This window comes from Rissa tridactyla, chromosome 16 (genome assembly GCF_028500815.1).
Source record: "Rissa tridactyla isolate bRisTri1 chromosome 16, bRisTri1.patW.cur.20221130, whole genome shotgun sequence".
Lineage (NCBI taxonomy): Eukaryota > Metazoa > Chordata > Aves > Charadriiformes > Laridae > Rissa > Rissa tridactyla.
In genome coordinates, this window is record NC_071481.1 from 7,353,292 (window position 1) to 7,380,486 (window position 27,195).

The following is a 27,195-nucleotide window of genomic DNA, read 5'->3' on the forward strand; positions in this document are numbered from 1 at the left end:
ACCAGGCAAGGGTTTGGCTGCTCCGGAGAACGGCCACCCTGCCAGCCCGGGGAGCAGCTTTCCCAGCGCATCTCAGGAGACCTCCCGTAGTCCGTGTGAACTTGTTTGGGAGCCACTCCTTCGGTCGTGTTTTTGCTCCCTGCCTGGCTCCAGATAAAAAAAATCAGATTGGCCTTGACTTGTTTGCTGCACGTCGCTGGGGCGCAGCCCGGCCACGTTATCACCCCGCGCAGGGATGATTCTCGACTCACGCGTACAGAATCAAAGGCACGGAGAAAAACAAGCCGCGCGGCTTGCGAGGACCACTGGAAAAGATGCTTGGGTGAGTTAAGTACAAAATCACTTCAGGGGTTGTCATGGTTTGTACCCTCCAGTACACGAAGTTGCTGGGAGAAGCCAGTCGCAACCTCCTGGAATAGTTACTGCCTTGCTGGTTTCCATGAGGGGGAAAAAAAATAATGATTAAACCCCCATTTGCAGGTTTTTTGGCAGGATTGATCCCGCTTGTTCACATCGATGGCTCAACTCGGGGAGGAACCACCAGCTCCATCCCTTCTCTCAAAACCCCGGAGAGCGGCAGAGATCCTGCTCCACCTCCCAAAGGGGAACGTGCTGGTAGGAAAGAGATGCTTTTTAGTTAAAAATAAAATGGTACAAATGACACGTTGAGGGGAAGCCCTGGCCCTGCGTTTTAACGCTGAGACTTGAGGCAGGTTAAGGGCCCCTGGGCATCGCTCCCCTCAAAAAGCAGCATCCCTGGAGACTGGGATGGGGAACGCGGCTTTCAGCCCTCTGAGGAGTGTGAAGAGGTCTGGCCGCTGCCTCTTGAAAGATTTTATTTATTTTCATAGTGCTTATTAAGCTTTTGTTAGAACAGGGTAATCCCGTACTTGGTGCTATTCCCTGCATCCAGGCTCTGTCGCTACAGATCCCAGATTTGCAGCAGGAGTTACGATCTCTCCCCAGACCTTCTTTCCTGCCCTGCATCCCACCGTCCTGACTTTTCCCTTCATCCCACCATTGCCACAGGCCCTGGAGGGATCAGACACCTTCCCCATTGCCTAATTCGTGCAGCCGGGTGCCGCAGAGCTCTCCTGCCCCTTCCTACATCACCTTGGGAGCACCGGGCACCTCTCGATGGATTTCCCACTCCAAAAAAGCCGGGGCTGCCTTCTGGAAACGTGCCGCCGCCCCGACACTCCTCTGCCTGACTCAGCCTGCTCTCTTCCCTTCTAAAATATAAACCACTTTTAGATGAATCATAACCGAACTCGAGCTGTGGGCAAACTCCAGCCAAACCTGGTGCCAACCCTCCAGCGAGTCCTGGGTGACCTGAAAATGCCCAGGGAGGCCCCGGAGCCGCAGGAGAAATGGTTTCGATGTAGAGAGCCCAGGTCTGATATTTGGGCCACTGTGATTAATCCCGACCTGCTCCGCAGGGGGAATATATTGATATTTTTTTGCATTAGTCTTATGCCGCTGGGGAAGCGGGATAACATCCGCCATACAGCCTTTCTCCGCTGGGGAAGGTGTACGATAGAGAGAAGAGCATATACGAAGCTGAAATTGCCAAAATTAGGCAGTTTGTGGTTTAGGTTCAGCTTCGGTATATGAAGAGAGACTGATATTAAAAAATATAGAGAAATATCAAAGCTTAGTCTTGGCTGGTCTTGCCAGCGATGTTGGGTCCGGCATCTTTTGCATCTCTCCCCGCCGCGGGAAAGCGGTGAGGGCTGGAGGAGGTGGGAGAGGAATAAAGGAGATGCTTTAATTCGGGAAAGGAGGCGGAGGGCAGGGCAGCCAGGGATACCCGCTGATTTATGGGCTGTCAGGCTCCAGTCATTCGTTCAGATGTGGAGATCTTTACCATAATGATGATAACCCCAATAATTACGGTTATTAACAATAATCCCGCTTAGCGCTTGTTCTTTCCCAAGCGTTGTGGCAACAGGACCTCAGTAACCCTCGCTGGAGTGCTGTCCTCACCCCGAGATGGGGAAACTGGGCTGGGGCTGCTCCTGCAAAGGCTGAAGTCCTCCGGGGCTTTAACACAAATTACAGCCCTGGATAGCAATGAAAGCCAAACCGAACGCCCTGGGGTAGCACGTGTGCCCGGCTGATAAAATCTCCGTTTCAGCCCCTAATGGGTGTTTGTGGTGGTGTGTTGCGTTGGTGGCTCGGGTTATCTGTTGTGCTGGTGGCTCTGGTTATCTGGTGTGTTGGCGTTGGTGCTTGCCACATCGTCCGGGCGGCTCAGCATCTGCATGTCGGGACACCCCACGAGCCGTTCTTCGGGTGTTTAATCCCTGCAGCTTCTCCCAGGCCGTTTTTTAATCTTATTTAATGAACAAATATGAGTGCGTTCTGAACCCAGCGCCATCCTTTAATTATTCCTAATATTTGACGACAACAAACTAATTCCCAAATGATGAGATCAGACATTAAAGGCACATCTCCCGAGTGCCTGGTCATTAATATTTCCCTTCCCTCGGTCCGTATTTTGCCTGCTGTAAGCACTTTTGATATAACGAGCTCAGTGACTGCATCAGCTGGCGCAGTGGAAAGGTATTTTCCAGCCATGGGCCACCGGGCTGCATTACGGGCTGGGAACCATTGAAAACTGGGCGTCTAGCTGTCAAGGTGCTCCACCCAAAGACCTCTCCCTCAGAAACACCCCGGGACATTGGGAAATCCAAGAGGGGAGCCACTCCGAAAGCTTCGGCTCATTGACTCACTCTGCTGACACCAAATTTTCTTGTGGCCGCTACGAGCATCTCTCCAGGTTCGGGATGGGAGGTGGAGGGCTGGAGTGGTCCAGGGTGCGATAGAAAATGGGATCCCCTCTGTTGGGCAGATCCCATTGTCCCACGCTGGTGGAGAAGCTGGTGGAGAAGGAGGGAAGGTGAGAAATGCATCCCAGGGAGAGGGGTGCTCGGAGGAAAACCAGCCCTGGAGCAGAGCAGTGTGGCCAAGGCAAGAACATCCAGTACTCCCATCGCCAGCTCCCTCCAGGAAGCTTTTCTTCATCCTGTGTGGTGCAAAACATGGCAGGCTAGAAAACCCCACAGTACAAGGAATGAAAATACTCAGCGAATGGCTTCTGGAAGAGGGATTTAAATCGGGAGCTAAAAATATATCCCAATAACCGTCTTCTGTGCTCTGAGCTTTGAATGGTGCTCAAGCCATCGCTGAGCCCAGCGCGGGCTACAGAGTGGGGGGGGGCAGCAGGAAAAGAAATCCTATCATATCATATCTCTTCCCACAAGACTGAAATTCTTTGAAAGTTGTTCCGCATTTAAATTAATCATGCCAGGGTCCACCTGCGACCTGCAGAATGAAAAGCTTCGCACCGCCGGGATTGGAACGGCGCACTTGGGCTTGCGCAAATTAACGATGCGGCATCCTGTGATTATCCTGGAGGAGCTGCCAAAGGAATCACCGCGTCCTACCACACACCTGCGGCGGCCTGTACGGGCTTATCGATGCATATTTGCTGCTCTACTCAATACAGATGCAAATATTTGGTTACTAAGGAAGCAATGAACATTGCCACAGTCTCCAAGGAAATAGTACAGCGTGTCTCAACCGCTCCGAGTTAGTGGATGCTTCGCAGCATCTTTGTCTCTTGCTGCATCCCTGGCTCCTGAGTTCACCCACCCTTTTGGGTCGCACCTGGTACAGAAGCTTTTGTTTCCAAAATATTTACACGATCTCCATAGAGAAGATCATCCCCAGCCCAGGGGAGAGGAGACGGGGATGTCCTGAAGTCAACCAGCCTCCGTCCGTCCTTTGCATCCCCAGTTCTTGGTGGCTGAGTTCTGTTTTGCTGTTCTGATGCACGTAAAACCCCCAGATGTGGCAAAATGAGATTTTTATCGCTGAAAAAGCAACTGGAGCAAAGGAATAGACATGCAATGGGAGCAGGTGCTGGATTTGAGCAGCAGCTCCTATTTCACATGAGCTGATAGGACTTGGAGAAAATATATGGGGGGTAAAAACACTGTTTGAGGTGGAGAAACCTCCTTTAAAGGCAACAAGGAACCTGCAGGGAGGAAAAACGGCTGGTTTTGTAACTGCTGATGTAACTCATTCCTCCTGCATTATCAATAGCAGCCAACCTGCCAAGTATTTTCTGTTTCCGCAGCGTGACGTGGTGACCGATGCAATTCCCAACACGAACCAGGGGCTTCCCTTATACGGCGTGAGACGATAACCCCGGTGGCTAACCCGGCCCTTTCTCCACCGAGCGACACCTTGTTGATATGCGAAGAGGCGCAGCCTTCGTGTCTCTGTGCAACAACTGGGTGCGTTTGGGGGGTCTGAGTCACCGGAGGAGTCACCGGGGCAGCCGGCACGTTCTTGCCTATCTTCCCACGTGCCTGTTGCAGGGCACAGGCAGGCAGGGATGCTTTCTGCTCCGATTTCTCAAGAAACAGCCCTGATGCTGGCGCAACCACAGGAGAGTGCGGGGAAAAGGGCCGGCTGAAGTCGGAAACTCTTTACTGGCCAAAAATGCAGCCGGGGTTGCAGCAACTCATCAGCTGCTAATCCCATCGCCCCAGCGATGCTCATGCACCATCACGCCGGGCTGGGTTAAAACCCAACCATTTTGGGGGAGGCACTGTTAAAAATTCCACTTCTTTCAGCAGCCTGGTTTGCCCAAATACCCTTGTTTGGGCGCCAAACTGCAGTACAAGGGTAAGAGCCGCGCGTGAGCGATACTAATCCCAGTTCAACCACTGAAGCTTGCTGGTTGGTCCATGGCAGCCTCAGAAAGAAGGTACCTCTTGGTATTGCAGGGTCCGGGGTGAATAAATCACCCCTTTCCACCTCTGAGGCTGGCAAAGAGCAGGCTCGGGCGGTTGCCCGAGGGAATAGGAAGGGGGATGAGGATGCTGCGATCGCTGGGGGCTTTGGAGGAGATGCCGCTTCACCACCACGCTGGGAAGTCGGAGCCGAGGAGGGCTCCGGTGGGATTATTGAGTGGGGCATTTTCGAGGGTTTACGGATGTTAAGCCAAAGGATTTTTGCTCCTTTGTTTCAGAGGGGGATTTATTCAAACGTAACCCAGTGGCGACGCACGTCAGCCCGGGGGAGCGTCACCTGTTCGCTGTAACTCGGCGCAACTGCGAGGCTGCTGGGTTTGGTTTGGTTTGGCTGAAAAATGGTTCCTTGGAAGGAAGACAGAGCCAAGGAAACAAGAACTTTCCACGAGTGTCAGGCTGACAAAGCCTCAATGTATATAACCCAACCCAGGAAATTTAATACTAAAAAAACCTAAGCAGATGTGGAGAGCAGTCCTGAAACAGCCCCCGAGGTCTGCGAGTGAAGGATGCTGACAAAGCGAAGGTAAAAATGGGTGTAAAAACCAAATCCAAGGGGCCAGATTCCTCGGCCCCCGCTCCAGCCCGTGTTTGGGTGAAGTAACTAAGAGTAAAAATAAACCCAACGCATTATTATTAACATCGCTAGGGGTGGTCACCATTATTTAATTGCCGGATAGTTTCTGCATTCAGAAATAGCACCATTTCCCATCCCTTTTCCTCCCTCTCCGAATAGGAAAGGGCTAATCACTGCTTCCTTATTTATATCTGCAATTGGCAGGCAGTGGGAGAGCTTTCCCCGTCAGGAATCAGAGGAATCCCTCCAGGAATGTCCCCGGCTGCCATGGGGTATCCCATGTGCGGGACCGCGGCTGCTCAGCATGGCGTCGGTGGCCACGGGGTCAGCTCTGCGGTCGCAGGAGCCCTCACCGAAGAAGCCGAGCCTAAACCTAATTAATTGTTGCGATTAATTCAGGGTGATTCACTTTCAGGGGCCGGGATGAAACCGTAGCCCGGCGGCGGAGCTGGTGGTGACCGTACGCATCCCAGGGCTGAACCAAAGCCCATTAGGAAGAAGATTCATTGATTTAACGACCTTTGGATCAGCCCGGTGGATCCACCCTCACTGCCAAGGCGATGGGTGCTGCCTAACGAGCAATCACGATATGCATCGTCTTACCGGGCAGGTACAAAAGCATTAATTAACCGGCCGGTTTATCATTCCCTCTGGTGTTTTCCTGCTTCCTTAAGGGAAAGAATAAAATAGCTCTTGTTCAAAAGGATTTTCCCAGCTGTTGACCACACGGTTTCCGCGGTTTCTGAAATCGCCCGGCTCTTTCCAGCGTTGCCGCCTGCCAGCGAGGATGCCGCGTGCCTAAAAACCAGAAAATTACCCAAATCTGGGAGAAACCTGCTCGTGGTTGGCTTCTGCCCCTAATAATCACCTTATTATTGGCAGTTTTAGTCTATTTTTGCATTTTGTAAGTATTGCTGTGAATCTGCAGGGTGGTACGTGCTATGGAAACGTTTCCCAGTGAACTGCAATATTTTTCTTTAAATATGGCCCCGTTTGATGCATTGACAGGACCCAACATCAGCAGTTACAGCCGTGCCCTAATGACCAAGGTATTAATGATGTTTTCCCGTAACCTCAGCGAAGAACACAGGTTACAGCCTACATAAACAGAGGCTGAAGTGGTTTTGTGCTCGGTAAAAGATAATCTTTTCAGGTGTTTCTTTGAGTCACCCGGTACATTATCGCGCCTCCACCCAGTACATTTATTTGTTTTTTTCGAGAAGAAGCTGTGAAAACACGAGCTTGTAACGCATTAACAGAGCCCTTTGAAGAGCCTTCGGTTACGGCGCTCGCGGGTGCCGACGGAGCTTCCGCAGGTGGATGCTGCTGCCCATGTAGTTTAATATAAATACTGCCCGCGTGTTTGAATAGAAATATCACCTGGCAAAGCACCGTGGGTTTATTTCAAAAACTATTTGAGCGAATAGCGTTACTACAGCTTTACGCCGGTGTTACCGAGAGTTTTCCGTGTGCTTCGCTCGCTCACAAAGCATCATTCCGATCCGTGGCAGCGCAACGGAGTAATCGCATAATTCAATTACACAATATCCTTTGATTGCCGAGTGGCTCAGAGGTCCAGGAGCGGCAGTTGGGAAACGCTTATTTAATAACTTAATTATTATAATATCAGTGTTATTTAGCACTTAGGCAGGACTCTGCATTCGGATAACAAAATTCACCCCTTATAATTGAATCTTATCCATTAGGTGATTTCCCCGAGAGCCAAAAGCAGCGACGCAAAGGCCGGGGGGGAGTTTCACAGGGCAGGAGCGACTCTTCCTCATTTATTTTGCCTTAGCCAATGAATCCGGGGGGCACACCGGGGGATCAGCAGCGCCGACAGACCCGACCACCCCCCAAAAACCGCCGCCCCCCCCCCCGACCCCACCCCGCGGTGGGACCTCGCTGGGGACACGCGGAGGGTCCCGCGGGGGCGTGCCTTGGTGGAGGGGGCGGGGTCATGGGGAGAGGGCGTGGTTATGCTGATGAGGTGTGTGGGGAAGGGGGCGTGGCCTGGCGGCAGCGCTGCCCGCAGCCGGGGGCGCGGCGAGGCGGAGCCGGGCCCGCCCCGCTCCGGCGGCCGCTCAGTGCCCGGGCAGCGGCGGCCGCAGGAGCGTGTGGAGCCGGTGGCGGCGGCGGCGGCGGCGGTCTTGGTATCGATCCTTCTTTCTCCCCTCAGCGCGCCCGCCCCGGCGGCCCTCAGCGGCCCGCGTGCTGCCCAACGGTCACTCCGCGACCGTTAAAACCGCCGCTTCCGGCCGCCCCCCCCCTCACCTCACCTCAGCTCACCTCAGGCGCTGAGGCGGGCGGCGGGCCATGAACTCGCTGCTCTTCGGGGAGATGGCCCGCGCCTTCTCCCCCGGCGCCGCCGCCGCCGCCTCCTGCCCGCTGGGGCCCGGCGGTGGAGGCGGCCCCGGCAGCCCGGCGGCGGCGGGTGGGGGCCCGCCGGTAACGGCGGCGCTTCGTAACGACCTGGGCTCCAACATCCACCTGCTAAAGGGGCTGAACGTGCGGTTCCGCTGCTTCCTGGCCAAGGTCCACGAGCTGGAGCGGCGTAACCGGCTGCTGGAGAAGCAGCTGGCGGCCCAGCAGAGCGAACGCGACCGCCGCCTGCGCTACAAGACCTTCTCCCGCGACCAGGCCGTGCAGACCGACGCCGGGACCCCCCCATCGCTGCTGCCGCCGCCGGGCCCCGGCCACGGCCTGGCCGCCGCTCCCCTCGCCTCGTCCCCCCCTCACTACAGCCGTTTGCCCGGCACCATCTGGAGCTATACCCAGGTGCGGCGAACCGGAGGCGGCGGGTTGGAGACGGTGCAGGGGCCCGGCGTCTCCTGGATCCATCCGGACGGCGTCGGGGTCCAGATCGACACCATCACCCCCGAGATCCGCGCCCTCTACAACGTGCTGGCCAAAGTCAAGCGGGAGCGGGATGAGTACAAGAGAAAGTGAGCGGCTGGGGGGGGCCTGAGCCTGCGGGAGAGGCGGGGGGGGGGGGGCATGCGGGCCGCCCGCTCCTGCAGTGCGGGGAAACGGGCGAGTCCCTCCTTGGGGCGGGGGAAGCGTCTGGGGAGACCCTTGGGGACATGGGGACAGGTTTCCCCCCCCCATCCCCATCAGGGCTCCCTCCCTGGGGAGGATGCTCCAATGGGTTTGGGGGGTTCTGCCTCCAGGGAGGGGTTGCACCTCAGCCTGATGTATGGAAAACTGTAAGATCTTTCCCTTGGAGGCTGGGGAACCTTGATCTTAAAAGGAACGTCAGCTTGACTTAAAAAAAAAAAAAAATTAAAAAAAAGTCCTTTTTGGAGAAGGGAGATAATCTGTTATTAATATTGCATTGCATAGTTGCTCCTAAATTTAGCTTGCCTTCATTTTCTGGACTAATCACTCCAGTAGTCGATTTCAGCCAGCTCTCTGAAATTAGCTCAGTGCTGCAATATTTGGGTTGCAAATACTGCAGGGGAAGGTTTGCACTCCCAGATGTTCCTCCGAATTAGTCAAAACAAAAGCCTTAACGCCAGGCTCTGTAAACCCTGGTAAATCTGGAGGTTTTGCTTTGCCTGTTGGGAAGCCCTGGGTTTTTAACTGGTGCTGTTCTCCCCCCGGTGATGGGGAGAGCGTTCCCGTCGGGTTGCTGTATTCGCCTGCTCAACCTGGCTGTGGCAGAGATGGAGGCCAGAGGAGGAGGAGGAAAAAAAAAAAAAAAAAAGAAAAGCTAGTTGGGATTCTGCAGGGAGATTCCTGCATTGTCTGATGAGCTGCCTGTCCTTTGGGGCTGGCGTGGGCACTCCCGTTTGGAGTTTTGGCATCTTAAGGCTTAAAATGCATTTCTTCCTTTCCCAGCCTTGTATTATTTTATTTTTTTTCCATAGAACAAATTTAATCCTTTCTTTTTTTTTTTTTTTTGGAGGCAGCTGGCTTTTCTGGGCTCTGTGGCCTGTGAAGCGTAGCTGAATTTCTTCTGTCCAGGGTAACAGGACTGCAGTGTGCTCTTTGCATCCCTCTAGCCATCAGCTGTTATACCAGACCTTTTCTTGTGAATTAAATCGGTTTAGAGAGATTTTATCGGCAGGCTTACGCTGTTTAAGTAGTAATTTCTGGCCTATTGGTTAACTAAAGTACTGTCTGTTTTCAGTGCATCTTCTTAAAGCTTGTGTGCCTTGATTGCTCTGTACGTTGTGGCCGGAGCACCCACTGAATCTGGATGGAAAAAAGAAGTTGGCCTCTCTTTTTCAGTCTAGAATAGTAGATGCCACTGTGGCACAGGGTTGTTTTTGTTTTTACGGTTGGTACCAAGGCGATGGGAGTAGTGGTGCTTCAGAGGAAGTTGCGCTTGGTGGTGGCTTGGTTATGGAACACATGTGTTGGGTGTGGGTTATGCCACCAAAAGCTGGGCATACTTCTTCTTTTTAATGGATGTGTGATTTATTTATATTTTTTTTCTCAGGGAAGAGGAGACTTGCGGGCCCTTTAAGTTCAGTCTTTCTACAGATACATAGTTGATTCTGTCTGTTCTGCTTCCACTTGCTTGTATACAGCAAATTTTCACCCCAGAGTCTGTGTTCTGGTGTGAGTGCTTGCACACTCCATAAATTCAATGGAAACGGGCCTCTTTGTAGGCAATCACAAATCTTATTCTCACTGCACTTCCTCTTCTTGTAGCAGGTTTTTCTCCTGGTGCTTGAAAATAAAATTTGATTAATGCATATCAACACGTATCACACCAGTACTATATCTGCAGTGTGTCTTTTATGGTACGTTTATTACTATGTAATTGGAATGATTATTCCACTCTCCTGTGACCTTCACTCATCAGATGGACATCACACGTTAAGCTCTTTTGGGGTAGATGGCTTTTTTGCTGGTGGCCTTGAGCACACTTTTGCATGCTTACAGAGTAATACTGTGCTGTTTTAAATTTAATTTCTCGCAGACAGAGTAGATTAGTCAATTGGATTTCATTACCATGAGCTAATGGGGTGTTGCAGTGTTTGTCAGCAATCCTGCGAAGATTGGTACCAATATTTTCTTGTTTGTTTTTGCAGGGGAGGGATTCTCTGTCCTGGCATGCTTGTGTGTACGCACATGTATATAAATACGCACTTTAGGTTTACCTTATCTGGCTGTGAACCCTTTGATGATGGAGTTTTATTTAGGGAAATGAGCTCCAAGTGGAAAACAAGCCTTGTGCCCGTCTCCTGACGGTGCTGTTGGGGCTTGCAGAAAGTTAGGTGCCTGCCCGAGTTTCTAAGGCGGACTTGGGATCCTGCGAAGATGCCGCGATGAGCAGCCCCTTTGCCTATTGAGCAGCATTCCTGTGAAACACCACTCCAGAGCGCGGGTAGCTTGGTGTTGGAAACACCCTGTTTGCTAGAGGTATTGGAGAATGGTTTTGTACACGGTTGTTGTTTCACACTGAGAAAATAACCCTTTTGCTTTGCTCGAGAACCAGCAGAACGTGGCAGCCTCTTTGAAGCAATCGGGCCTTGTAGCCTGACCAAGAAGTCACCAAGTCAATATGCAATGATGCTTAAGCAGATGGCAATACGTCACACTTACTTATTTCCTAAAACATTGGAGGCTTTTTTTCCTTTCCAGGATGACCACATGATTAAGGAGGGCACAGCTAGCAAATGTGTCTTGTTTGAAACATTTGGCTTCCAGGAAAACGCCAGGGAGGTGATTGCATTGCCAAGTCAGTGAATACTGCTCGAGTGAATCCTTGATTTCAAAGACATGGCTCATGTGTGATGTGTCTGTTATTGTTGGAGACCCAAACTCATTGATGTCATACTTGCGAAAGGAAAAATGCAATGGTGGCATTCAGAGGTGACATAATCCCTTTCATTTCCTTTCTTTTAAAGGTAGCTTTACTGCTACTCTTAAAAATAATAGTGGAAGGTGATCTAAGCTGCTCTTTCCAATGAAATTCTGCCTGTGCAATTTTTGGCATTACCGATGGCTTCATTTTAGGAAAATATGTTCGACTCCTTTGTTCCACCCCCCAGAATCATTCTTCTTGGACATCTGAACACTGGAGTTCTGAGGTCTAGAAAATATTAGAGCGCGTAGTCAGTAGAGCACCTAGATCATATTTTACCCAGGCTTGCTTTGTATCTAAAGTACAAATGAGGAAATGTTCCCCCTCAGAAGCCCAGCAGATATTTCAGAACAAAATTCCCCCTTTTTTTTTCCCAGATGATGTTATTTTACACAAATAGTACATAAGTATGAATCTCTTTCTACTTAACATGTTGGTCTTAATCTTGCAGTATTTCTTTAGTAACGATCATGCTTGTACACTGTGGATTATGACTTCAGCTGTGGGAGTCAGTAACTGGAGGAGTTTTATAGGAAAAATGAACTTAAAATTCATTTTCCTTAGTGTTTTAGTTTTGGGTTTGTTTGGGTTTTTTTGTTGTTGTTGTGTTTTTTTTTTTTTTTTTCAAACTATGCTAGCATTTAGAAGAGCTTTTGGCCATAGATCTGATTCCAAATCCTTTGTAGCTTTTTATTTGCTTGCCCTTTATCGGCTTTACCCTTTTAACAAGAAAAGGTAAAATTGTCCACTTCCTTTGTAGTCAAATTAACTCCATAAAAAAACAAAACCTTCAGGGACAGTTATCTGAAAATGGAGGTAAGTCAGAACTTGTAAGCTGAAACACGCAGGCCAAGTGTTTTTGTTCTAGACAGAAAAAAATAATCAACTGTACTGCTTCACCTCCTTTGGGGTGAGATGAAGAGCTGTGGGTTTTTAAATGGGCATTGTTTGAATGCCCAATGTTGAATGCCCTCCGCTGCGCGGAGGGGGATAAGCAGGTTTAATTGCTGGCATGTGACTGTGCCACTGCCCTGCGAGGGAATTCGGGTTACTGTGATCTGTTTAGGTTATTTAGAGGAAAAATCTGCTTTCTGAAGAGTACCTGGGGATGTGAAACCAGCACATCCTTGTGTAACTGCCCGTCCCTGTTCCGTGTGGGCTTTGGGGTCCTTCCTTGGGGCTTCAGGCAGCCGAGCTGAACGGGGCCGCAGCATCTCCAGTGAACAGTGATGCCCTGTGTTACTGTTGGTAAGAGAGTTACATCTACTCGGTTACGGGTAGGGGAAAACAAATGTGCTTTTTTTCCCCCCAAGTAGTCAAGTTAGATTGTCGATCGAGGCCGGAGCGCTGGCGGTGTGTCTCCTGGCGAAGGCAGGCCGTCGGAGGGATGCTGTCAGGCAGCGATGCCGAGGACGGTGTGAGGACCTGGCGAGAGGTGGCTCCTTGGGGTGGGGAGTCTCCCCTGCCAGCTGGGCACCCAGGGAGATCTCCCTCCCTTGAAGATCTCAGCACGTCGCTGGGTGTTGTGACAGGCAAAATACTGCTGCGTGTGGCCAGCCGGAGGCTGCTGACTCGGTGAAAACCTTCTGCAGTCATTCCCTCTCCTCCCTCCCTCCTTTTTTTTTTTTTTTTTTCTTTTAGCTGCAAGAAGGCTGCTGATGGCTGTGGAGAGCTTTAGTCTGAACACTTGAATAGATTTGTATATTATGGTTTCAAAATTGTTCTTAATTGGTGCAGATATTGAGTCTGCCAGATGTTAGCCGTCTTTTCCAGCCGCGACTTAACTCTTACTAAGGGTTGAACTGGAAATAATTGTTTTACCTCAGGATGGTATTTCATTTGGAAGATTAATAAAGTCCACTTGAAAAAGAGATTATCTTAAATTTGCTGCAGCTGGAAAGGACAAAGATTATCATTGTCAAAGGCCGCGCGCGTCAAAACTAACTGGCTCTCGTTTTTTTTTAAAGAAGGGAACTTAATAAAAATGTGCTTAAGATAAGCCCTGGAGGAATGTCTGAAAACTTTTAAAACTAAAATATCAGTGGTAACAAGATGCAAATGTTACATGTAGACCCAATAAAAAACAAATAATTTTTTTATCCCTATAGAAGAATGTAACCAGCATGCTAGACTTCTGTCCACGTTTCAATTGGTTACAGAGCCGGTAATAATGCAGTCTCTGTGTAAAGCCATATATATATATTTAATTCTGGTATTTTTTGCTTTTATTTTTATGTTTTCAAGGGGTAGTTATGTTTCAATGTGGCTTTTCACTGAAATCTAGTGTTTCTTACGGCTTCCAAAGCAGCCATGCAGCCTGGTATTGGGGAATTTTGGATGCCCCTTAAGTTTGACGTTAAACACTCGCTCTGGTGAAACCTGATACTGAGTCTAGAAAAGACTTTTTTACTTGCACTAGGAGGACGTGATTTTCTCTGTGAAGAATGGAGAAAATTGTCTAATGTGAGAAAACTTGGCCTTGTAACAAAAATATACATGCCTTATAATTGCTGGTTGGAAAGTTGTACCGCTTGGAGCTGTGCAAATTAAGCGCTATAAGAATAAAGTTTGTTTGGGTGTCAGACATTTTTCTGTAAATGATGCCATCTTTGCTTCTAAAATGCTGCTGCAAAGATGTGCATTTACGATATACACGAATATCTGGAGCACTCTAACAAATCTCTGATTTATTTTTTTTGTTCCCCCCCTGGTGTAGCTAGAAACTGGGACTTCTGGGTTGTAGTAATGTAGGAGAAGGTTGGGAAGGAGAGGGGACGTTTCCCTTTGATCCTGCTTTCTAACAGTGGGATTGGGGCTGTACTTCGTTAAATATTTAAGTAGATAAATCACTGTGTGTGGCTTACTTTAACTGGCTTGTAATGGGAGCAACCAGGGAGGGCTGGGGTGTGTTATGACTGATTTGAAGTAGCTGCCTTATCTGTGCAAGTTAGCTATTTATTCAGAACTTTATCTTTGGCTACCTCTTAACTCTGAATTCTAATTAAAATAATGAATTCGTAGATGAACCAGATTGGATGTGGTGGAGAGAAAAAATCATCACCTCGTGTTGTGGTTAGAGTTTCAGAGAAACCTGGGCCAAAATCCGCGTCGTATTCTTCAAAGAACAGCTTCCTCTGTTGCCAGAGAACCACAGGACTTTCTGTGTCTATTTTGAATTTACCTTTTGATTCTCCCGTGACTCACGGTGGGAAGCTTCGGACTTTCTGAAGGCAAAAAAACAGACTTTCAAAGCACAGCTTAAGCGTTGAGTAGGTCTGGGAGCAAACCCCCCAAATACCTCTGATCTTAAACCCAAATAATCCCTAAAGATCCTGGCAATTTAGGGCTGAGGTGAAAACAAACACAGAAACAAGTTATTTCTAGCTCTGCATCATCTATAATCATAGGCTTTCGTTGCAGTAATGCTGTTTGAGTGCTGGGCTTGGAGCTAAAGAAAGCACTGAGCCCGCATACGGCTCAACAGCGGCTTTTTTGTGGTCAAAGTTTTGTGGTGATGCTCTGCCAGGTCTTATGCTGGCTTCCTGTGTATTCTTTTCTGTGACTAAATTTATTTTATTTTTTTCTTTCAGTTTCGTAGAAATACTCACAGGATGTTGTTCTTTATGGTTTAAGTCTCCATCTTAATGTTTAAGACCAGCGTTTTTGTCTGTACAAGAAGGGAAGAGATTTCTTCCAGCTTGGTCTTTAAAGATAGTTAAAAACTTAACGCCGTTTAGTCTAACTGAAGCTCTCCTGCAGCCTTGTGACCAGTCTGAACTCAAAGATTACCTTGTTCCCAGAACCCTGAGATGATAACTAATAAATGTTAATAAAAGGTAATAAATGGGGCAAGACCGATTTTTTCCTTAGTAAACAAAGCACAGGCAAATCATATAGTGCACAGCTGTGCTTCTAAACCAGTTTTCAAACTCTGTCCTGCTCTGCCCCATCATACCCCTGGCTTCTGTTGGGTGTTTTCTACATTTCACTGTCTCCAGTTTCATTGTGTGTGAGGGCTCTCACGTGCTGGTATTGCTGGTCGCATTTTTCTCAAGTTTCTATGCATAGAATGGTTTGGGTTGGAAGGGACCTTAAAGCCCACCCAGTGCCACCCCCTGCCCTGGGCAGGGACACCTCCCACCAGCCCAGGTTGCTCCAAGCCCCGTCCAACCTGGCCTTGAACCCCTCCAGGGATGGGGCAGCCACAGCTTCTCTGGGCAACCTGGGCCAGGGGCTCACCACCCTCACAGCCAAGAATTTCTTCCTCAGATCTCATCTCAATCTCCACTTTATTATATGTTTAAAATAGGGGAAAAGTAAGATCATCGTAGTATGGTGACAGCTTGGACACAATGATAGATTACTGAATTTCAAGTATATTGTTAAAATGCCTTAGTTTGGGGTTAGAGGTGAATGACCGCAGTTAATGACCTAGAGATGCCCGTGCCTGCTGATTAAAGAGTCATTTAGGAGGGTGGAATTTGTTTTTGATGACAAAGAAATAAGTAATGTGTATGGTTTCATAATCCCTGGCTGTCGCCTAGTCTGGAAACGGTTCTTATCAGATCTTTCTGCTTCAAAGTAGGCTTGAAAAAAGCGAAGGTTATAGAGCAGTGCCTGTTAGTGTTACCTGGATTGCAGGTCATGCTAGATGTTTGTGACAAAGTCAGGAGGATTTGGTGACTTTTTCTAGTTTGTGTTGCAGAAAGCGGCATCTGGGAGGCATATACTTTTCCCATGATTGGATTAACAAGGTGCTTAATTTCGAAAGCCTTTTAAAAATGAAATTATTAGCATTTGTTGAAAATACTTGAAACGTGTGGGAATCTTTCTCTTCTGTTTTATTTGCTGCGAGCGGTGTTGATCCATGTACAAAAATGACATCAGCTCTGCCTCTGGATCGACTTCAACAACACGAGCATCGAGAGAGCTCGGAGAGAATGGTGCTCTGTGCCCATTAACGATGCGTCCCGCTTGTTAATGACACAGAACATGGACTAGTTGCTGTGTGAAAGTGAATCACAGATGATGCGTTTCTTCAGCCTTTTGTTTGAGCGTTTCCACACTCCAGCTCATCTCCACGTGACTCGGTGGTTACTGGACTCAATTTGGAAGCGTTCTGCTGGACTCGTGTGTCCCGCTTCCCCCAAAAGATTGTTAATTTGAATCCCCTTCCAAGTAGGTTTTGGGACTGAACCTAGTCACGTCTGCTTTCTGTGTCATGCCTTCAAAAATAAGCCTGCTGCTGCATTTTGGAGCTTGTTCTCACTGGAGAAATGTTCAGTTCTCCCTTTTTTGGCTTTTTCTGTTGAAACCACCACCGTGCGTTGCTTTAGAGAAGGATTTTAGCTGTGTGGGATCAAATGGATGGCTTGCATTGCTACTCTCGGTAGTGGGGCTCCAGGTTTAATCTTCAATCTTGGTGGTAATTTCAGTGGATTTATTCTGAATTTCCACTGAAGTGCAATCGAAAGCAAAACTTGGTGTTAGAGCCTGAGCCTCAATTACGTGTAACTTCACAAATCTCTTGATATGGACAAGCCCATGTTTTGATTTCCCAATCTTAAATGGTTTCGCGAATCTGAATAGAAATTACAAAGCCTAGATAAACTTCCGATAAAGTTCTGTATTGTGCAGTTCTCAGCACACAGGTGTGCCGCTGCATTACAAACCCAGTTCTGTTTGCTTTGAAAGGTTTGGGGGTTTTGTGTATGTAAGTGGAGATCAACATTGCTTGAAAGACATGACAGTTCACAGACCCGATATAAAAAAGAGGAATTCCAGGGAAGAATTAACTTAGTCCTCTTCGTGTGGGCAGGAAAACTCATTAATTTACAATGGCTCATGAGCAAAGAGAACAGAGATGTTGAAGTAAGGGATGACGTATAAAGGACTGGATACCCCTTTACCCTTAAATACAGTAGGTGTGTTTAGTCCATGCAGTGACTCATGCTGGAATTAAAGATCAAAGGGATCGTGGCTCAGTATTTATTCCAAATCAGTGGTTTCAATGGAAAATGTATTTCTCTCTGTGCTTTCTTACAGGTAAAATTTGTCTGCTTGTCTCTGAGGGGAGAAAATAGAACTATGTCACTTTTTTAAAATGAAGCTGTCTCAGATACAGAGAACAGAATTTAAATTTAGCAGGCCCCTGCCTGTTCAATCATAGCAGTCAAGTCCTGACAAGTCAAATCTAGTTAACAAAAATGCTAGGTTTTGGTGTAATTCTACATAGTTCCATAGAATGGCACAGGTGCGTTAATACTGAATCATAATGGGAATATTTGAAGGGTTCAAACAGCTTTTATCACTAAAACTGCTGTAAGAAAATTCCCCCTTTCAAGGTATGAAAAAAATCTTTATTTCCCTCTTAGCTTTTTCAGTAACCATATGCCATTGGGCAGTCTGGTTTCTATTCCTAACTCTTCTACTGAATTTTTTCCCCAAATGACTATACCAGAATCACCTCCCCTTTGGCTGTGTCTGTCAGCCATGCGATTTTGAAACACCCTCTCTTTTTTTTCCCTTTTTTTTTTTTTTTTTTTTTTTTTGGTTTTCCTTTAAAGAAAGAGAGAAAAAGGGAGTGCGAAGCACTTAAGAACTCCTTAATGCCCTGGAAAATGTTTTTCCACTAATCTGTATTCTTAACCAGAGCGTAGAACTGCCGGTTGTCAGTGGGAGACCAGCTTTTCTTGTTAAAGGGGACAAAGTGACCCTGGGAATGAAGTCCCACTTGCAGAGATGCTGTACAGAATTTTATCCTTTCAAGAATGGCTATGGGACGTAAGTAAGCTCATTTTGTGATAACTATCCCTGAAGGACAGGAAGCTCCTGGTGGTAGCTTGTGATGAATCTGCAAATAAACCCATTTTCCTTCAGAGCTTCTCTTCCCCTTTTGGGCATTACATCCTGCTATCCATTTATATGCAATGCAGTCAGACTCTTCCCTGTTAAGTTTCAATGGCTGGGAGGAATTTACTTTCTTCTCCACTCGTTATTTCACGTAGGGGAGCACAGGAGCCTTGCAGTCGTCGTGTCAAGGTGGACCATACTGGTGTGGGTATACTGGGGACTGGGTGTCAAGGCACTGAGCTAGCGTCATGGTGTTGCAGCCCTGAAAGAGGTGTCATCCTGTTTTGTTCTTTCTCCAGAGCGTTCAGTGAAGCATTAATTACTGTTTGATTTATTTTTTTCTCCTCTAAAATCCACATTGAGATACATCTCTAGACCCGTGGGCAGGGATTTATTCCCATGGTGAGGTAGTGTGGCGCTCTCCTGGAGTGGGCTTTGGGTCCGTGACTCAGCCTAATTCCTCTAGTTGTAGAGCAGCTGAAAGGCAGGGGAATGAGGTCACCTCTGTCACTCTCTTCCTTTTCACTGGCCTTTTGCATTAAAACCAAGTTTGTACTGGAACTCTTCTGCTGTCCATCTCCTCCCCTCTGTAAATAGCACAGGGCTGCCATTGGCAGTAGTTTATCCTCCCCCCATAATAACAATCTGCAGTGTTTCAGATTGCCTCCTGCTGCAAAGAAAGGTGAAATTGCTAAGTTTTCAGAAATGAAATTCAATTTTAAGGCAAACTGGGCTTACTGCCTTTCAGGCTAGATGAGCCTTCAGCTAGGCTGGGACCAGGATCTTCAAGGGTATTCCAGTGCTCATCAAGGTTTTTTTAATTTCCTGTGAATTCAAGAACTAAACAATTATGTTCTTGGGAATTTATGCAACTGAGACAGCAAAAACAACCACTGAGCTTGTGTGAATTTAAGACTGATCTGCCTTTGTACATTTAAACATGTCCAATCTTGAATTTTACATCCTCCTAGCTGTCATCTTTATTAATTTGTTTCCATCTAAGTGGCATGGTACCGTGGTTTAATGGTAATTCTGCAAAGGCTAGTCGCCATAATTAACTAGGAATACTAAACTATATTAATCTTCCCATTGTACTAGAAGCGATTAAAGCAGCTTAAACAGAGTGAGCACTCTTACATTCCTTGAAGGACTGTGCTAGAGCACTGTGTATTTCCTCAAGTGTCGTAGGAGCCTTTGAAGAGCGGTTTATATCCTACCCCTTCTAATACTCGTGTTTTTAGAGTCTACTTATGCCTAACTATATTTACCTTTACAAAGGTAATAAAACTCTTAAAATGTAGATAAGATAACGGAGGTATAGGAGCTCTGTTGGGAGACTTTGCTACGTACTAGGTGTGTATCCCACCTGCCTTCCTGACTCCTGAAAGCAGATAAGCATTATCTCATTTTAATAAACAGGTTCAGTAAAAGTATTTAGCATTGAGGCAGAGATTAAGATGACTTCTACCTCTTGTTTTTGAGACTGGTTCTTAAAGGATGTGGAGGAAGAGGGAGGGCAGATGGAGAGACACCTAGAGACAAGGTAAGGAGAGCAGGGAGCGCTTTATCTGCAATTCGCAATTATTTTTGGCATTTCAGGCTGAAGAACTGCAGAAGTGAATGAAAATGTTGTGGTAATACATTCCAGCAGGATCTCTGGTTCCTTTCCACGGACGAGTAATCCCGATCTGTTATCGCTCGGTCTTATCAGAGCCTTTCAGAATTAGTTGGAGGTGATAACAGCAGGATGGGTACAACACGGCTGGCGAGGGGAAGGGCTGGATATAGAAAGCATTTTCTCATCAAATCATAAGTCACGTGAAGACCTTTTATGAAAGAGAATGTTAAAATACTGGTCTTTTGAACTTGGTACAGGTTACATTCTAACAGCTAAGTTTAGCTACATTTAATTACATTGTTTGGTATTTTTTTACAGAAATTGAGCAGTTTTTCCTCAAAAATGTGTGATTTGCCTGAATACTGAAATGGGAGAAGATGGGAATATCTGTTGAAAACGAGGTGGGGTTTCTGTGGTAGGAGATTGCAGGAGGTGTTGAAAATGGTGCTGTCTCTGATCGTTTTGTGCTGTGCCAGTGACGTATTTCTTTTTAAGGTCACCAGCTAGCCCAAATGCAACACATGCTGTCTACTCTGATGGATTCCTGAAAGCAATCCTTCAGAAAGGCTATCAGTTTAACCGGGATTGTTTTTTCAATTGCGGGAATGGGGCAGCCATCCTTCGTTTGCTCTCCAGAGTAATTAATAGTGGGCTTCACGCTGGCTTACTGTGCAAACCCCTCTTCCTGAGGGATCTAGCCGGGGATCCGTTTGGTGGAACTCAACCCGAAGCCCACAGACTCGATGGGAGTGTAAATGTTCTGGTTCCAGGAAGAGCTCTGTCCTGGCTGGAGAGCAGGAGACCCACAGCGCAGTGTCAATGCTCAAAACATCCAGGTTTCCCCCTTCGCAGCAGATTGCCATGAAGTCATAAGGCGGTTCTGAAAACAAATAATCCTCACCCTACATGGGAAAAATTTCCTGTAGTTAAAAGCCTGCTAGGTTACTTCTCTTCGAGCTGTGATGTAAGAATCTTCCCTGTAGTCATGTGCATCAGCTGAGATAATGGACTATTTTAACTTGGCAGCCTCCAAGAGGACATTCATGAAAGCTTTCATTAGGTGTTTATAGAAAATAGAAAGGAAATTCATGCCACAGAAGTTTGCCTGTACTTTCCGACAGCTTAGCGTTAGATCTTATTATGGCTTTAAATCTCTTCTGTAACTACTTGTCTCCTCCGCTGCCAGACTTTTGGCAAGGTGTCTGTATTTTGCGGAGAGTCCTTAGCAGCAGTAGGAGGCGAGAAATTACAAGTGAAATGTCCTGAGCACCATAAAAATACAAATGTATTTTTAAAATGGTGATGGTGTATATTAGAGCATGCTTCTATGACATCTTTTTAAGCAAGGCTAGAACTACATAGAATTATACTCCTTTGTTACAGTGTAGTAGACTATACTGTGGATTTCAAATCTGGTTTATTTTATGCTTTCTTTTTCTTGTTATTTTTCCTCCTGCCCAAAAGTCTTCCTCCATGCTAATATTTTAGTCAGCTCTTGAGGTGTCTCTTGCATTCTGGGGATAAAAAAATGCGAAAGAGAACTGAGAATCAGGGGTAAAAAAAGGAAAGGTGAGGGCAGGGTGAATACAATTAAATTTGGATTCTTCGTGTGCTGGTAAAGATTAGAGGGAGAGCCTTGAAAATCAGCCCAATTCTCGTGTACTGGATTTTCTGTGGAAGCTCTGAAGCTCTTGGGGTGCTTGGCTTCAGAAAGAAGTCATGTCAGTCTGATGTGGTCGTTTGTGCTGGTAACACTTTTACTGACCTGTTAGATTTATTAATGGGTGTTTTCTATTACTCTTCCAAAATTAATGTGCTGAAGGGGAGGTAAAGGACTAAGAGCTTGAAGTGAGCATGCTAGGGAGAAGGATGGGACCCCTCTGCTTTAGAAACCACAAATATTTCAAGGTCAGATCACTAATGAAATTTTTAGTGTGGAGGATAAGGGTTAAAAGTCATAGTTGGTGGCAGGCTGCAGAAAGCTTTTATTTATTACAAATATTTGCTTAACGCTACCTAGTGTGCAGTTTACAATGGTGTGGTGTTTTTCTAAAGTACACATTAGTAGTTTTGCATCTTAGCAAACTGTTAAAGCTATACTGAAGGCCTGGAATAAGACTGATTTTTTTTTTTAATTTATTTTTAAATTATTTTATTTTAAGCCAGTTTAGCTTCAGATTCTGGGACAGGCATGCTGGTGCCTATCTTCTGCCGTTTAAATACTTTTGATTAAATTAACAGCATTAAGCAATTTTTAAGTTTCCCTAAACAATGGATGGATTTTTCTGCGATTATTACGTGAGTCAGTTATAATAATCCCTTTTCATTGTGCAGTTTCGTTGCTGAAACTGAGCACAGAAGTATTGTTGGTAACTCCCTTCTAAACAACCCAACTTCCAATTTGCAGAAGACCTTTTTCTCCCTGTGCTGTGTTCTGCTGTAGCCTGTATTTATTTCAGTAATGATGTGGATGTTGGAGATGAGCTGTCCGAAGGAATCACATGGCTTTACTGGGACACCGGGATAATGGCGGGCTGTGTTCTCTGGCTCAGGCTCCCCGCGCAGACTCCCCTTTGTCTGCGCAGGGTCTCGGAAAGCTTGTTTTGACCTTTTCCTTGCAATTCTACAAGTTTCTCACATTAGCACTTGTACCAGGCTATTTCTCTATGTTGACTGAAAGAATCTGAGATGATGAATAGTCTATCCGATAACTGCAATGTGGTTTAAAAGCGCTGGATGGGCTACTGTTTCCTGCCCTGCTGTTGCAGGGTTAGCAAAAAAACGACTTCAAGATGTCCAACTTCTGCTTCTCATTTGTTCAGAGACGCTTGTACGTGTCTGTCAGACCCACATAATGAAATCTCGCCCCCCCGCCATACCATAGGTGAGTAGATAAACATCCAGCGGTTTCTCAGGAGGAGCAGAGAATACTGGGCAGCTTTTTGACTTTTGCAGGAAGTAAAAAAAAAAAAAAAAAAAAAAAAAAAATTTTACTTAAGTCAATACTTCTCCTCAAGCTGATAGTCTCTGTTCTGTTCTTTGTCCTTCACTTAAGTTTTATAGTGTCTGTCACTGTATTTCGGTAATATTTTCTTCAAAGAGAATGGTCGAGTAGTGAGTTTACTTGGACGAATTTCACAGCAGTTTTATATATGTGCCCGTGCCACAGCGTTATGACAAAACACCTGCCTGTTTGACTTACTAAATGCCATAAAATTGCAGTTTGTTGATAGGCAGGGTTGTAAAATAAATGTATATACGTGATCGGCTGCCTTTAATGCATGAGGTTTGTAGTACTTATGTTTGCTAGAGATTTCCTTACATGGGAATTCAGTATTTGATAATTAACTTGTAGCTAGCAGCGCTCTACAGTAATGTAATCCTGTGCTTTTCAGATTACCTGTTTCAAAATGAGTCAGAGTAATTACTTTATCTGCAGTTACGACAACAGTTTTACAGGAATGTAATGTTCTTTGCCTTGGCTGTTTCATAAGCTGCGCTTGCAGTTGTCTTCTGCAGGCCTAGAGTACGCAGAGCTCTTCTGGAGGCTTCAGTGGCAAAGGAGATAAGGGTTTGCCATATTAATGTTTAGAAATTAGTGTAGTGCCGCTGTTTTCTAGATGACGGTTTCATCGGACAGAACTGACATGAGCATGGACTCGTCGGTGAGCTAAAAATGAGAGTATGGTACAATGGCTTTTGATACCGCTGGTCTGGTGTCTATAGAAATGGGATTTCTTCCCAATTGTGTTAGTTGCTCGAGTTCTCCTTTTCTTCTCTGTTTTGTGGTTGTGCCGGTCGGTGGGTTGCTGGCACAATGAACGTTTGTCAGCTCCGTGAGACCTGGCAGAGGTAAACAGGAATAACAGCATGGGAAACAGTCTTGGAAATACGATGCTGTCCTTCAATATAGTGAAATCAGGATGTGTCCGTCATCTTAAATTTCCTTTATATTGTTAATAGAAATTATATATAGAGAGAGAAAGGGGAAAAAAATAAGCGGATATACCTACAAAATGTGGGAAATACCTTAGACTTAATTGCTACAAGAGGAAGAGAACTGAGAATTTAAGCATCATCCCAGGAAGCTGATGTAGTAGCTACCTATGCCACAGTAAAATATTTACAAAGATGACTTAATTCTGCACAGTTGAGCTAAAACGAAGCCCAAAATGCAGTGCTCTGATTCTCATCTTGCCAAAAGTGTCATGCTATATTGATAAATGTCAAATGGGTGTTTGGGTTTAAATCTTATCAGATGTTTCGTAGTTAGACCTAATCATATTTACTCTGCCATGTGTGGGCTGTATCGTATTTCTGGAATCGGAGCTGACTTGTCAAGCAAACCATCTGTCTGACGTTTCCTTTCAGAAGAAAATATTGCTGCAGGTATCTCAGAGGCGCTGGAAGGTCTGGCTCCCCGTCGCTCTGCTGAATTCAGACTAATGGCAGAAATCGAGGATCCTGTTGGTGTGGGGAAGAGTAGGTGCCTGTCTTAATGACACAGAGCAGCTTGCTAGGAGTTGCTATCTTAGCTGCAAAACAATTAAGTTAGCTTGCATGTCTATGATGTGTTTCTGGTAGCCACAAGGCTGTCTCAATAAAACTAAGGGCTGATGTCAGTAACTGGAAGTTTAAAGTCCATCATAACGTTTCCCCTTGCAGGGGGAACTTCCTAGAGCTTGGCTTTCGAGTGGTTCCTCCTCTGTGTTGCACATTTTCCCCCTCCCCACTTCTTAAATCTTTGCCTACTCTTGAACTGTTGGTATCTTTCTAATTGCAGACTGTTTCGTCCTTACCTTGCTCTCTTGGCTGCTTTTCCTTTATGGCACCGAGTAAATCCTTAACTCCCCCCCCTCCCCCCCAAAGCAAGCCCAAAGGCCAGACTTGTAGGCCTTGCGTCTTTGCCCGAACTGTTTTTTTGACAAGGCTCTTTTGTTGGAAGCAGTTCTGGGCCAGCTTCGGTCGCCGCTGAGCGCGCTGGAAAATGCAATCCCTGCTTTCTCGGGTTACTGACCAAATCCCCCTCCCCTTCCCCGGGGTCCGCTATACCTAGCGAAAAAACTGCAGTCCAGCTGTCAAAAGCTGCAATAGATCCACACTGCGGAATTATTTCTTCATGCTTAAGGGACGTCTATTTCTTCAGCGGTTGTAAACACTCTCACGAAGATTTTGACAGGAGTGAAAAATGAATTTAAGTTGCTGGTGGTGAGGGGAATACGACTGGCGTTAATTCTGCCTGTAACGCTTTGCTGCAGCCCGTCAGTGCCCACCGCTCTGTGCTGAGAAGTAAATGCAGCTTGATCCGTTATTTCTTGTGTTTGTGGTTACTGGGACAGGTTGGGCAAGAATTTGTAAATCCATCTCGACACAGTGAAATGTAAGAGGAGGATATAGAAAGCAGTGTTTAGTTTACCTTATGTATTAGTTATCGTATCATGAATTACATCCTAAGCCGTGCTCCGAGAGCTCGCAATCTGGTGGTATCTTATCGGCCGGAACAGTTTATGACTAACCAGAAACGGTTTCTCTGCAGGAAGCCGTTGTGTTCCTGTGATCAGCACGATGGCTTAAGGTGTGGAGGGCGCTAGTGATAAAAAGTGATTTTTAATTGTACTCTGATTCTAGGGTATGGATACTTTATGAATAAAGATTGAACAGACAGAGGCCTTTTGTGATTTTGCTCCTTAAAGTGCAAAAGCTCTGTTCCTCCAAAGCAGTTACCATTTCCACATGCCTGAGATGAACAGGAGTAGCAGAAGAGCCGTGCAGAAATGTAAAGATGCTGTGAGCTTCCATGAAATGCTAAAAAGAATTACCTTACCTGGTCAGGGTCATTTCAGGAGGGTGTACTCCTGGCCGTCGCTGGTAGGAGTTGCGGTTTTAAGCACTTCCCAGAGGTTTAACCTGTTAATATTTAAAATCATGTGCAGGTCAGTGATAAGCAGGTTTGGATTATGTTTTTACGGGCTTGATCTGTCTCATCAGGAGAATATGAAACGGGGTTAGAGAAGCAGAGAGCGAGCAGTACACGGGGAAGGAGGAAGCTGTACAAAACTTTTCTTTTAAATGAAAGTAACTTGTCTACTTGCAGCAGTTCTGGACTCTGTCCTGCAGAATGGCTCAGAAACCAGGATGCTGATTAGGTTATAAACACCAGGGAAAAGAAAAGACTTCTTTGGCGGTTGTTCGGGTCAGAGCTCTGAAAGCAAGCTGTTCTGAAAGCAAGCTGAAGCAAAGCTCTTCAGTCGAGAGCAGTTATGGCTCTCTGAATGTGGCCTTACCTCACTTTTACCAACGTGAAAGCTGGGCCGCAGTGAGCTTGATGGCTTTATCTGTTTTACCTGAGTTCTCACTCCACCTACAGTGAAAAAAAATGATTTATTTCTTTTAAAGCAGCAGCATTTCAAGTGAATTTGCCACGAGATGATGTGGAAATAGACTCCCGACATCAATAGCCTGGGACGCACTGGTAAATGGAAGACTTTCAAGGATTTTTCTTCTTCGCTTGGTTAGCTGTGGGATTGAAAATAACTGAAGTTCATAATTGGCGCTTTTCTTTTGCCAGGACGGGAGGTCTTTTAGGTACTTTCTCTGTCAGGAAGTTGTATAAAATCTTGTGAAAACAACCAACAGCAGCCTCACCCACTGTGTTAGCCCTATTTTGAATAAGTATCTTGTGTCTTTGTTAATGGACTGCTGTGTTTGGGGCTGGGTGCAAGTACAAAAGGAGAGCTCCAAAGCTTATCCCACTATCAAAAGACACCTTAGATCTAAAACCCGGCCTTTTATTTAGTGCAGCGTTCTTTGCAAGAGTAAGTCATGCAGGAGGTAATGACTTGGAGCTGTGTGGCTTAAAATGTGTTTAATGTTGCTGTGAATATTGCACAATTATATGTGGATTCTCCTAAGGTATTAAAAGCACCGTAATTTTCTTTATAAAGGAATGCAGGCATGGCTGTTGCTTCTGCTTGAAGTTGTTGAACTCTTGTGACATTATGCACAGCTTTTGTTTAAACACCTCGTGTGGTCAGGAACAAAACACAAATGAACTTACAGATGATTTTTATTGTGGTTCCAGTAACAGGCTGGAGCATCTTTCCAGGTGTATGTAATCAGGAGGCATAATTATGCAATGTTTTTCTGTATAGTAAGTTCTTTTAGTAATTCTCTTCACAAGCATTTGCTGGTGTTCAAAGGCTTGTATGCTATTTTAAGTAGAGCACGGGTCTAGAAGAGGGCTTTAATACTAATCCTTCCTTTAAAACTCAGGGGTTTCATTATAGCACTGCAAAGGGTGTAAGTTCTGCTACGCAATGAATTTACCTGTATCATCGAGACCATTGCTACAGGTCCAAGGATCCAGATTCCTGTCTCTTTGTTTGGGAAATTTGGGATGCTTGGAAATTTGATGTTGCGATGGCTGACTTCTAGCAAAGAGATTCGGTGATTCGGTGGAGGGGATGTTTCTTGCCTGTCGTAAGCAACAGATGATTTCATTCAAGAG

General features: G+C 46.2%; 1 protein-coding gene and 1 long non-coding RNA gene across 3 annotated transcripts in view; both read left to right on the forward strand.

Moving 5' to 3' along the window:
* Nucleotides 1–630: 630 nt before the first annotated feature.
* LOC128918379 (uncharacterized) lies at nucleotides 631–7,206 on the forward strand. The gene is made up of 4 exons (XR_008469519.1): nucleotides 631–4,304; nucleotides 5,045–5,349; nucleotides 5,816–6,010; nucleotides 6,621–7,206. It is a non-coding gene; the product is annotated as an uncharacterized LOC128918379 (long non-coding RNA).
* Nucleotides 7,207–7,498: 292 nt separating this feature from the next.
* Nucleotides 7,499–27,195, forward strand: part of IFFO2 (intermediate filament family orphan 2) — a 43,659-nt gene continuing 23,962 nt past the window's right edge. For both annotated transcript variants that reach the window (XM_054222507.1, XM_054222508.1), the window contains exon 1: nucleotides 7,499–8,345. In XM_054222507.1, coding sequence (XP_054078482.1) covers nucleotides 7,717–8,345 — 629 coding nt within the window. In that variant the 5' untranslated portion in view covers nucleotides 7,499–7,716. The remainder of the gene's footprint in view (nucleotides 8,346–27,195) is intronic.